General features: G+C 47.8%; 1 protein-coding gene across 1 annotated transcript in view; it reads left to right on the top strand.

Moving 5' to 3' along the window:
* The window catches only part of adamts14 (ADAM metallopeptidase with thrombospondin type 1 motif, 14), a gene marked incomplete at both ends in the record, with an annotated part of 50,219 nt that extends 40,814 nt beyond the window's left edge, over positions 1 to 9,405 (top strand). Inside the window, 9 exon segments of the mRNA XM_080542501.1 lie at positions 3,160 to 3,323; positions 3,941 to 4,106; positions 4,496 to 4,628; positions 6,088 to 6,295; positions 6,911 to 7,045; positions 8,029 to 8,134; positions 8,684 to 9,008; positions 9,010 to 9,107; positions 9,221 to 9,405. Coding sequence (XP_080398627.1) covers positions 3,160 to 3,323; positions 3,941 to 4,106; positions 4,496 to 4,628; positions 6,088 to 6,295; positions 6,911 to 7,045; positions 8,029 to 8,134; positions 8,684 to 9,008; positions 9,010 to 9,107; positions 9,221 to 9,405 — 1,520 coding nt within the window.
* Between the last annotated feature and the right edge of the window lie 3,858 nt (positions 9,406 to 13,263).

The following is a 13,263-nucleotide window of genomic DNA, read 5'->3' as shown; positions in this document are numbered from 1 at the left end:
TCCATAGGAACCTGTGTGGACTCAGAGGAGGAAGAGCTGGTGCGTGACTCCAACCAGGGGAACATACTGTATTTAATTGGCCCCCAATTAGGTCCACTTTTACAGGAGGCTGTACGGTGTACGCTTCCTTGACGAGACGTGAGGTTTTTTGTGTGTGGTTTATTTTCTCCGCGAATCTTTGCTATGGCCCAGAGATTGTGTGTGTGTGCGTGCGTCTGTGTGTGTGTGTGCGTGTCTGTGTGCGTGCCTGTGTGCGTGTCTGTGTGCGTGCCTGTGTGTGTGTGTGTGAGTGTGTGTGTATGTGTGCGTGTCTGTGTGTGTGTGTGTGTGTGTGTTTGTCTGTGTGTGTGTGTATGTGTGCGTGTCTGTGTGCACGCGCGTCTGTGTGTGTGTGTGCGTGCGTGCGTGTGTGTGTGTGTTTGTCTGTGTCTGTGTGTGTGTGTGTGTGTGTGTGTGTCTAGAGCTGATAGAAGGTAACCTAGAGACAGGGTCAGCAGGATAATAGACTAAACACCCTGGAGGGGCAGGGGGGGGCGGGCAGGGAGGCATCACATGTGGGTCACAGGCCAACTGCTCTCATCTAACTGTCATGACTACAACCTCTCAGAGCCTCTGCCTTGCTCACCGCAGCCGGGAAGTCACCCAGCATAGAGTAACTCCCCTGGCTACACTGGCTACACTAATGTAGTGGTTTTATATCATGTTATACTGAGAAATATTAGTCTCTCTACAGTAGTGGCGAAGCTAGCACTCAAGGAAGGCCCATTTCCTTCCTGTAAGGGATAGGCCAAGATCTGTGGCGCAGTGAATAATTCTGACTATGGACAGGGCCCATAACTTGTGTAATCACAGATTTGTATAATATGATTGGTTCCCAAGAATAGTGACCTCATGTCCCCCTAGTCAAGTCACTAACAAGTCACCATGCATTGGCATTGACGTAGCATGCTGGACAGGCCCGGCACCAGAACCAACACCTTGGGAGGTGGTGGGGGTGGGTGGCTAGGGTGGGGGGGGGGGGGGTAGCCGGGGGGGGGGGGGGGTAGGCTAGGCCGGCGGTGGCTATGGGCCTTGCTAAATAGATAGACATAGGACCTACAGTAAATACAAATATGAGAATAAATAGTCCAACGTGCGTCATGGGTGGGTGGGGATAGACGCACGGAAGGGTGGACAAGACACACGTGTAAACGACCCTCAAGGCCAATACCACCGGCCTTGTTGCTGCATTGTGCGTGAACGTAACAGCGCTAACAATGTAAGGTGACGGAATCTGAAAGGAATTTCGATCTTATCTATTCTGTTTCTGAAACGGTGAAAAGCGTAGTAAAGTACAGGTACAGTAGCTGTAGCGTTGGTGTTCTGCTCTACTGTGATGCATCTTCCAGCTGTCACCAGCGGGAGATAAGGAGTGGTGTGGAGCCTTGGTTGTTTCGTTTTCATGCGTCCTTTGTCATTTCTCCTCGCGGATCAATATCTACCTCTCTATCTATTTATACCTGTAAAAACCATTGTAGCTGTAGGTCAGAGATGTGTGTGTGTGTGTGTGTGTGTGTGTGTGTGTGTGTGTGTGTGTGTGTGTGTGCGCGAGTGTGTGTCTGTGTGTGAGTGTGTGTGTGTGTGTGAGTGTTTGCGTGTGTGTGTCTGTGTGTGAGTGTGTGTGTGTGTGTGCGTGTGTCTGTGTGTGTATGTGACACTCCTGTCCGCCTGCATACAATAGCTCTCTGTGTGAATGACTGGAGGTTGTGTCAGTGTCACTGTGGCGCCCAGCCAAGCCATCCTCTCTACCCTCCTCTCTCTCTCTCTCTCTCTTTCTCTCTCTCTCTCTCTCTCTCTCTCTACCCTCCTCTCTCTCTACCCTCCTCTCTCTCTCTCTCTTTCTCTCTCTCTCTCTCTCTCTCTACCCTCCTATCTACCATCCTCTCTCTCTCTCTTTCTCTCTCTCTCTCTCTCTCTACCCTCCTCTCTCTCTCTCTCTACCCTCCTCTCTACCCTCCTCTCTCTATCTCTTTCTCTCTCTCTACCCTCCTCTCTGTCTCTCTACCCTCCTCTCTCTCTCTCTACCCTCCTCTCTCTCTCTCTACCCTCCTCTCTCTCTCTCTACCCTCCTCTCTACCCTCCTCTCTCTATCTCTTTCTCTCTCTCTACCCTCCTCTCTCTCTCTCTACCCTCCTCTCTCTACCCTCCTCTCTACCCTCCTCTCTCTCTCTTTCTACCCTCCTCTCTACCCTCCTCTCTCTCTCTCTCTACCCTCCTCTCTCTCTCTCTCTCTCTCTCTCTACCCTCCTCTCTCTCTCTCTACCCTCCTCTCTACCCTCCTCTCTCTCTCTATCCTCGTCTCTACCCTCCTCTCTACAGCCCTCCTCTCTACCCTCCTCTCTACAGCCCTCCTCTCTGCCCTCCTCTCTACCCTCTTGTCTACAGCCCTCCTCTCTCTCTCTCTCTCTCTCTCTCTCTCTCTCTCTCTCTCTCTCTCTCTCTCTCTCCAGAGCCCTTCTCTCTCTCTTCCAACGTCTCTTCCCTCCCGGGGAGCTACAGTGTTGAGTAATTGGAAGATGTGTCAAAACACAGAGTCTTACTCACACTCTCTTCCACTCTTCCATTCTCTCTCTCTCTCTGTGGATTTCATGACCTTGATATAATAGTAGAACCTATGCCATTTAGCTGCCGCTCTTATCCAAAGTGACTTACATTGCAGTGAGTGCATCAATTTTTCAGTAGGAACTGAACCCACAGCCTATGCATTGTTAGCACCATGCTCTACCAATTGAGCCACAGGGGACCATTTTGCTAGACAAAAGGAAGATTTGGGTCCACTTGAGTTTTTTTTGTCACAAACTAGTACAGGACATACAGTATATAGTGTAACCTTTCTTTTAGTTCTAAAAATAGATGTTTTGGTGGCCTGGGGTGGTGAAGTGGTCTAGCACCATGGCCTACAGTGCACACACCTGCCCATGTCGGCTTGGGTTCGAATCTCCGCCTTGCTTTCCTGTCTCTATCCGATAATATAACCCTGCCCCACTTAAATAACGTAAAAAAAAAAGAGATGGTTTCCAAAAAAGCACATGATGTTGCTTCTGGTGTTGTGCACATATTGTTCCATTTGACCATGCATGAACAACACATCTTGAATCCCGTCTCCCCCGTGTCCCACAGCTGTTAAGAATCAAGTCACTGGCAGCTTTATATTGAACGCAAAAAGTGAAGACGCCAAGTCGAAAACCTTCATCGAGAACGGGCTGGAGTGGGAGTACGCCTTCGGAGGTGAAAAGGAGAGCCTGAAAACGAACGGACCGCTTCACGAGAGCATCGTCGTGCTGGTGAGAAGAGTAACACATGGTTTTGGTCAGAGGCAGGATTAGTCAAGACGCTGAAGGCAGGATTAAGAGATCATACTATATCTTATAAGACAGTATATCTCAACTGTACATATCTTCACCTCTATCTATGTATGTCACAATGTACATATATCTGCACTACCATCTAACCAGATGCAAAAGACATGATAATGTAGACATGTGCATGGTATTACAGTATAAGGTCTTACAGTGAGTATAAATAGATGAATATAACAGTGAACCCTGACCCTAACCCTACGATTTGAGACATCTTTAAGCACCATAACCGATTCTCCACAATGACACATCTGGCATCTTGATGACTTTTCTTCTCCTTCCTGACTACTCTGTTCCTCCCCTTTGTGTGTACTGTTCCTCTCCTTCCTGTTGGTTGTTCCTCCCCTTCCGGTTGACTGTTCCTCTCCTGTTCCTCCCCTTCCTGTTCACTGTTCCTCCCCTTCCTGTTCACTGTTCTTCGCCTTCCTGTTCACTGTTCCTCTCCGTTCAACAATCAACAATCGTTGACTGTTGCTCTTCTTCCAGTGTTGATTGTTGCTCTCCTTCCTGGTTGACTGTTCCTCTCCTTCCTGGTTGACTAGGTGATCCCCCAGGAGGAGGAGGCTAAGATCAGCCTGACGTACAAGTACATCATCCACGAGGACCTGCTGCCTGTCATCACCAACAATAATGTGCTGCTGGCCGAGCTCGACACGTACGAGTGGGCTCTGAAGAGCTGGTCGCAGTGCTCCAAACCCTGTGGAGGAGGTGAGTGTGTGTGTGTGTGTCTGTCTGTGTGTGTGTGTGTGTGTGTGTGTGTGTGTGTGTGTGTGTGTGTGTGTGTGTGTGTGTGTGTGTGTGTGTGGGAGGGTGCCATGCCTCATTAGCCATCTGCGCACTCACCACACCACAGTGACATCTTAATTGTTTTCATAAATCTATGGTTAGGTGTTAGGTGTGGGGGGGGGGGGTTTGTGTGTGTGTGTGTGTGTGTGAGTGGGTTTGTGTTTGTGTGTGCGCGTGTGTGTGTGTGTGTGTGTGTGTGTGTTTCTCTCTCTCTGTGTCTGTGGGTGTGTGTGTGGGTGGTAGATCAGAACAGATGTTATGACAGCTTGTTAAATTAAGCCAGTTCATTAACCACTTCCACCCTCTCCCAGGCATCCAGTACACCAAGTATGGATGCAGGCGTAAAAGTGACAGTCGCCTCGTCCACAGAAACTTTTGTGAGACGAGCAAAAAACCCAAACCCATCAGGAAACGCTGCAACATCAACGAGTGCAGCCAACCAATGTGAGTTCCCCTCTACAGTTAGAGATCTACACTGACCCAACACTTCATTCAGGCGGTGTAATGGTGTGGGGAATGTTTTCTTGGCACAGTTGTCAATCCTGAACATTTATGTAGTAGCAATGTATGTATGAGTGTCGGGAATGTACAGTGTGTAGTATTGCAATAGTGTATGCAACGCAATGTACTCCAATACTATATGTATGAGTATCGCAATGTAGCGGCATATGTAGCGTATCACAGTAGCATCATATCGTGAGGTCCTTGCCACTACCCAGCCCTGTTACCGTTCCCCTCTGTCCCCACCTGTACCCCAGAGGTATAAACCCAGGTATTACCCCCCCCCCCACCTGTACCCCAGAGGTATAAACCCAGGTATTACCCTGCCCCCACCTGGACCCCAGAGGTGTAAACCCAGGTATTACCCTGCCCCCACCTGTACAGAGGTGTAACCCCAGGTATTACCCTGCCCCCACCTGGACCCCAGAGGTGTAAACCCAGGTATTACCCCCCCCCCCCACCTGTACAGAGGTGTAAACCCAGGTATTACCCTGCCCCCACCTGTACCCCAGAGGTGTAAACCCAGGTATTACCCTGCCCCCACCTGTACAGAGGTGTAAACCCAGGTATTACCCTGCCCCCACCTGGACCCCAGAGGTGTAAACCCAGGTATTACCCTGCCCCCACCTGTACAGAGGTGTAAACCCAGGTATTACCCTCTGTCCCCACCTGTACAGAGGTATAAACCCAGGTATTACCCTGCCCCCACATGGACCCCAGAGGTATAAACCCAGGTATTACCCTTCCCCCACCTGTACAGAGGTATAACCCCAGGTATTACCTCCCAGCAGCTGGGCCTTCATTTACTACACTTAGGCCGGAGGTGATAACGGTAGTAAATCATTGCCATCACCTACCACCCTATTACAGTGAAAGGCAATTTGAGCTCCGGTTTGAGGGTTGGGGTTAGGGTCAGATACTGTAGCAGTGAAGATTTGCTTTCACGCATTCACACATTTTTTCCTTAGCGACGACACACATTGACTTAGTTACAACTTAGGGTAGCCTAAGCCTGCGTTGTGTTGTGGTAACTTGCAACTCCCACTGTCGTGCTATTCAACATGTGGTAGCCATTTTGTGTCAGAACATTTTGTGAAATCACATCACTTCAGTTGTTCTCCTATGTTGTTGTTTTTTTCTGTTTTACATTCAACCTTTAGATTCAACCTTTCTGAGTACAACGAAAGCCATAGTCAGCGCCCCTGGAGTAATTAGGGGTTAAGTGCCTTGCTCAAGGGCACAACAGCAGTGGTAGGCACCTTAGATATGGTGCCAGCAACCCTCACCCCATGCAGCTCCCTCCTGAAGCGGGGATCGAACCAGCGACCTTCCGATTGCTAGCCGCCGGCCTCTCTAACCTCTACGCTACCCTCCCCCCCACCCCCACCCCGTTGTTCCCCAGGTGGGCGGTGGAGGAGTGGGGAGCCTGCAGTAAGACCTGTGGGAAGCTGGGCTACCAGGCCAGGGTGGTGCAGTGTGTGCAGGCCCTCCACAACGGCACCAACCGCAACGTCCACACCAAGTACTGCACCCAGGACCGCCCCGAGATGAGACGGGCCTGCAACCGCTCAGCCTGCCCCGCCCAGTGGAGGACCGGAGCCTGGTCCCAGGTGGGTCTGACTCACCACAGGGATGGGTGGGTGGGTGGGCTGGTGGGTGGGTGGATGGATGGATGGATGGATGGATGGATGGATGGGTGGGTGGGTGGGTGGATGGGTCGATGGATGGGTGGATGGGTGGGTGGATGGGTGGATGGATGGGTGGATGGGTGGATGGATGGATGGATGGATGGATGGGAGGGTGGGTGGGTGGGTGGGCTGGTGGGTGGGTGGATGGGCGGGTGGGTGGGTGGATGGGTGGGTGTGTGGGTGGGTGGGTGGATGGATGGATGGGTGGATGGATGGGTGGATCATTATTTTTGCCTTTTTATACGACTTTGACTACAACTAGTCAACTGAAAGCCATGTTGGGTCTATTGAGATGAAGGATTGTAACTCTGTATAACTATGACTCATGTAGAACTATGACGGATCTAAAGTAGCTGTGTTCAGTCTTATCTGGTTTTGTTCTTATTTTGTTTGTGTGTGTTTGTGTGTGTGTCTGTGTCTGTCTGCCTGCCTGTCTGTCTCTCTGCCTGTCTGCGTGCATGCGTGTGTATGTGTGTGTGTGCATGTGTGTGTGTGCATGTGTGTGTGTGCATGTGTGTGTGTGTGTGTGTGTCACAGTGTTCAGTGAGCTGTGGGGAGGGCATACAGCAGAGGCAGGTGGTGTGCAGGGCCACAGACAACTCCATCGGCCAGTGTGAAGGAGACAAGCCCGAAACTGTCCTCATCTGCAAACTGAGCCTGTGTCCAGGTAAAGTACCTATACACACACACACACATACACACACACAAACACACACACACACATGCACGGAGGCGCACACACACGTGCATGCATACAACTGCACACACACACACACACACACACACACACACACACACACATGAACACACACACACACACACACACACACGAACACACACACACACACACACACATGAACACACACACACACACACACAAAGAGCCTATCCCCTCCCGTCTAAGGGCCTCAATAGACCTATACCACCCACGAGGTATAATGAGCACCTGAGTGCCTGAGTGCCAGTTCCCTGATGAGTAAAAGCCTGAGAACCAGGCCTGAGAACCAGGCTTTTAGGGACACTTGAAAGGTTTGAGGCGCTCTACTGTACCTCAGACGCAGGGAACATCTTGTGCCCTGTTTGTTTATTTTCATTTGTGTGGAAGAAATTGTTCAGAATGTTCTGGGAACCCGCTCACTTGACCGGAGTAAAAGTACACCGATTTTTCAGAATAAAAGTTGGAACATTTGGTTGCCGACTTGTTCCCGCCTTTCGCCAGCTGCTGTCACATATCCCCAATGCTTTATGACAGGTCTCTATCTAACCTCAGTGTGTGCTTTCAGACAGGTCTCTATCTAACCTCAGTGTGTGCTTTCAGACAGGTCTCTATCTAACCTCAGTGTGTGCTTTCAGACAGGTCTCTATCTAACCTCAGTGTGTGCTTTCAGACAGGTCTCTATCTAACCTCAGTGTGTGCTTTCAGACAGGTCTCTATCTAACCTCAGTGTGTGCTTTCAGACAGGTCTCTATCTAACCTCAGTGTGTGCTTTCAGACAGGTCTCTATCTAACCTTAGTGTGTGCTTTCAGACAGAAGCACGAGGATGTGTCAGGGTTTCTCTGAGTCCGACGGCTGTTTAAAGTCACTCTGTGCACCGTCGAATATCTTTTCATGTTTTACCTACTAGATTTCGCCTTTCCTCTTGCAACAGGACAGTCATTGCTGCCCCCTCTTACCCTAGAGACAGCGGAGAACTCGACAACCAAGACTGAGGGCGTACATCAGATTGTTCCAGAAAATCCTGTCCACAAAATCTCCTCAAGTAAGCAATGTTTTTGATGACTGGTAATTGTTGCTTAAGACCCGCGTATTGTAAATATACTGCTCAACATAAAGAGGGTACACTGAATGTTTGAGGAAGTCGAGCTTTGCACAGTATGAGGACAATGGTAGAGTACCAAGGGAGGCTGGTGGAGGTAGAAATCGGAGGACAGGCTCATTGTAATGCATGGTAAGGAATGAGGAATGGTATCAAACATGTGTGTTCCTCATTCCGTTTGCGATACACGTATTTGATACCACTCCTCATTCTGTTCCATGCATTATAATGAGCCCAACCATCATCCCATATCTGCCTCCACCAGCCTCCCCTGTACACTGCACACGTGCCTGTTATGGTTATGGATGTACTGTAATGTAATTTTATCGCATATGGTATGATATTGCATTTCATCATATTGTAACCTGTACAGTATTTTTGCACGTGTGCGTGCGTGCGTGTGTGTGTGCCACTACCTCCTGTGCCACAGCCGCCCCATGTAATAAAAGCAATTGTGATTCTGTAATGGTCTCTGTCTGGGTCTCCCTACAGATGAGCCGTGCCTGGGGGACAAGTCTATCTTCTGTCAGATGGAGGTCCTGGCCCGGTACTGTTCCATCCCCGGCTACAACAAGCTGTGCTGTGAGTCGTGCAACAAGAAGGAGGGCTTCACCACAGGGTCCCCAGACCTCCACAAGACCGCCTCTGACTCTGGAGCCGCCCCCGAGACCTCCGCCTCCACCTCCAGCCAGTCTGACCCCGCAGGCCTACTGGCAGAGACTCTGCTTAATCTCACCCTCACCCCCACCACCACCCAGATCCCACCTCAAACCACTAAAGCCACCGCCAGGCGGACCCGTTCCACTGCCCAGGGGTTGACCACCACCACCACCACCAGCAGCAGCGCCACCGCTACCACCGCCACCATCACCACCACCACCTCCGTCGCCGCCGTGCCCAAGCAGGGGGGGTCTCCGTTAGCGGGCGCTGCTGTCCCGCCCCAGCAGGGCCCCACCTCCAACAGCTCCTCGGTGGCGGGGGACAGAGACTCTGACCAGGGGCTCCCCCCTCTCCCTCCTCTACCTCCAGGGCTGGCAGCAGGCGCCGGCCCGCCGCCCCGGCCCACAGCAGACTCCAGCGGGGAGGACGTCTCTAAAGAGCACAGTCCAAACAGCACTTTAGGCCCGGTCACCCCTGACGGCAGGTCAAGAAGGGACGCTTCTTTAGGATCCGAGAGGGACTCGAGTCACAGAACCCTGTCAGTAGAGACATGAGACAGTAGGCTTTTACCCTGTGAACGTGCTGCTCAGCGATAAGATACGGTACGGTCCCGTACACATCCTCTTCATCCGCACGCGACGACGTTAACGTTACGATATCTGGATGGAGGATTCTCCTGGACTCTCAAAACTATCGCTGCAAGACGAAAAAATACTATAATACAAAATGATGACTTTTTTCCATGCCAGTGGACTTAGACCAGCGACGGTTACCTCAGTGAGCCTGCAGAGTGGCCTCTACGCTGCTCGCCCTGCACGGCTCAGTCCTCTCTGCTTCAATTTAAGAAATGGAAGTAAAAAAAAAAAACGAAATAGAAATATTTAAAAAAACGAAGGTGCTGTATTAACAAACAAACAAACAAAAATGACTACGAGACATGTTTTAAAAAAAATTATGTGACGACTGCATTGCTACCATTTTACGTTTTGATCTGTGTACAGTTGTGTAAGCCTATTTTTCAAGTGCATCAGAACTACTATTGAACTTATAATATTGTGAACAAACATGTTGTGGCATGGACAGAAACCTGACCTTTACTTTGGGGGCCGTCACAAGTGTTAAGTGATGTCACTACTCCTGGCGTGTCCCATCGGTGCTCTTATTGTCAATGTGCTTCCCAAACTATTTACAAGAGTTTGTCCTCAAAATGGTCTAAAGTCAAAGTCTGTTTGCAGGCCCACTGTAGTGTGCACATTGCCTTTGTGGAACGACCATATGCTTTAAAAGATAAAAAGAAAAACACATTCTGATATTTTTTTGTAACTGATATATTTTTCAAGTAATATTGTATATAGTGTAAATTTCAGCCGCTTATTATTAAGAAATTAACAGCCAGCAACGTAATGTAAAGTATATTGTAATTGGGAAATACAGAAATATGCTGTAAAAGCCTGCAGAATGAGGTTGGTGTCGATGTCAGGCTGTTCAAGTTGACATTATGTCGTTCCTGTGTTCTTGCAGTTCATAACATCATTATGTGCATTGTATAGTTCTTGTATATACATGAATGAAAGCTTTAAATGTTAATATTTATTAAATTTTTAAATGGTAGGGAGAAAAAAGTAAAAAATACATGTTTGAAAGAAAAGTGGATATGTTATCTCTGTTTTTTACTTGCATTTTCTTGGTCTTTTAATCCACCAATTAGCATAATGGTGGACATCAGGTTGCAGCCATAGTCCACAGTCTGTACTTTAGCAAGCTTGCAACAGCCAATTAGTTAGTATGGCCAATTAGCATGCTAGCAGACACTAACCTATATATTATAATAATTGATACAAACAGTGGACCAAACTATAAATAGAACACCCCCCCCCGCCCTTCCCTTAGAGAGCCTCCTTCTCCAGTACAATGCATTGAAACAACTTACTGTGCTAACAGGAGAGTTGTGAGCGTTACCAGTTCCCAACCATTACAAATAAATAGATAAATATGAGTGAGGCATCGTCATTAACGCATTTCTCTGAGATTACCGCCATGTTCCTTCACAAATCAGCTATTTGAAATGACCAAAAAAGTCTTCACATGGTGCGGATCCAAACAAAACTTTTGTGAAATCCTTATTTGACATCTTATGAGAATAAAATCGAATAATCAAATCCATAATCAAATCCCTAATTATCATAATTACATCCGACTGTTGTGGTGCTTTCTTCTGATGGATTTTCCATGTACACAGTATTAGGGGTGAGACTTGTTGACAGCTTGTGCTGAGTGTATAATCCATCAGAAGTTATTGGACTGATAGGATCATGTTGTATTGGTTGCATCCAGCGGAACCAAAGTTAATGGAATTCATCAAATAGCTCTGATAACGATGTTTAGCCCAACAGAATCGACTGACAGGAAAAACAATGTCTGCTAACACTCAGAACGACGATGTCAAAGACTTGGTAACAAAGTTCACAAAAGTGTACAGTCACGGTACTGCGTGGTATGCATTCATTTTTATGCTTAATAAGAATTGTATGCTTGTGATAGAATCTAGCTGTCTTTCATGATATCACCATAGGTACAATCAAAACTATTAATGTTCAACCAGTAATTGAAGACAAATTTGAATTAATTTTAATATTCAAATTTACAACAGCATACTACAGCATACTACAAGCCATAATAGCAGTATTCGAAGCAATAACAACAGAGGATACTACAGAAGGTATTAGCACAGTAATGAGGTTTTGTGAGGTACAGTATGGTATTCATTCCTATAATGAGCTTTCTGCTCCTTGTCTCAGAGTGTGTGTGTGTGTGTGTGTGTGTGTGTGTGTGTGTGTGTGTGTGTGTGTGTGTGTGTGTGTGTGTGTGCAGGATAGTGTCTGCTCCACTGGTAAGCCTTCACAGCACTGGTGCTCCTCTGAGCAGACGCTTGCATTTAATGAAAGGGCAGAGCCTGAAGAGTGTTCTCTCTCTGTGTGAAACGCTGCCAGACACACACACACACACACACACACACTCTCTTACACACACACACACTCTCTTACACACACACACACACTCTCTTACACACACACACACTCTCTTTTACACACACACACACACCTGGGTTTCCGTTAACCGGCAATTACCGGTCTTTGTCCGGTAAATTTTGTTGAAGTCCGACATATTGAAAAGTCGTCGGACATATTGTCCGGTGAAAATAATTCCCTTTGAATACAATTCGCTAAAGTTCACATTCTGATTCCTTCTATTTTAAAAAAGACGAATATATAGGCTATGTATTTCTTTTATTATGATATGATTTGACACCGGCATGATGATGACTCCTAATGTGTAGGCCGGCCTATGCGAAACAGCGCACAGGTGCCACATGGGATTGATGCCAGATGGGATTACAGTTTAACCAGTCTATTACCGCTTAAACACAGTAGCCCATTCGGCGGTAACCCATGCCTATCTGGCAACCCTGCCAACCCGTCCACCATAGTAATACGGTTTCTTGATTTCCCATCTATGGGTGCGTTCGTAAACACGCTCTGGAAATCCGATCAGCACTCGCGGAACGCCTCTCGTCCAATCGAACGACTCGGTCGCTCTGTGACATCGAAGCCAGCGTGCGCTCCGGCGCTCTCAGAGCGTGTTTACGAACGCACCCCTAGAAGTTTCTAGCCAGCTAGCTGAAGCTGCTACACACACTAGAGCCATGGCGACCGAACGGCAAGTTAAACAACATACTATAAAAGTGACATTGTTTTACTCATTACTCATACATTTGTTGTCATTCAGTTATACAGTTATGTTCTTCCCATTGTCATACTCCCGAGCTAAACGAAATGCCTTCCCAACCAGCGAGACTTATAGAAATGACGTTGTTTTATTGATTTTAAAAAAAAGGGTAAAACTGGAAAGAGAAAATAGAAAACTCACATTAATCCCAAACAATTTAACAAACTTCAGTTAACGTAATGTGGAGTCCGTTCATTGATCGATGCTGTCTGTTCAGTTCCCAGTGAGGCGCCCGTTCAGCGCTGGACCCGTTCAGCGCTGGATTTGACGCATGGCATAGCGCGCATCCGTCAAATCATGTTATATTATATAGCTCGCATCTAATCGTATCGGATGAGAAATAGACATTAAATGGCATATATAGGCCGCTACACAACAGTAATCACCGCGACAAACAGCTATATTAGATTTGGGGGGAAAAAAAATATGATTTTGCAAAAAAAAAAAAAATGTATATTTTAATATGATGACCGGAATATATCACGTTTGTCCGGTAAATCGAATTCTTCCCGGACACGATGTCCGACGGCAAATTTTTCTAACGGAAACCCTGACACACACTCTTACACACACACACACACACTCTCTCTCTTACACACACACACACACACACACACACTCTCTTA

The sequence above is a fragment of the Nansenia antarctica genome (genome assembly GCF_963989245.1).
Source record: "Nansenia antarctica genome assembly, chromosome: 11".
NCBI lineage: Eukaryota > Metazoa > Chordata > Actinopteri > Argentiniformes > Microstomatidae > Nansenia > Nansenia antarctica.
Note: the sequence above shows the minus strand (reverse complement) of the source record. Positions and strands in the feature narration are given on the sequence as shown.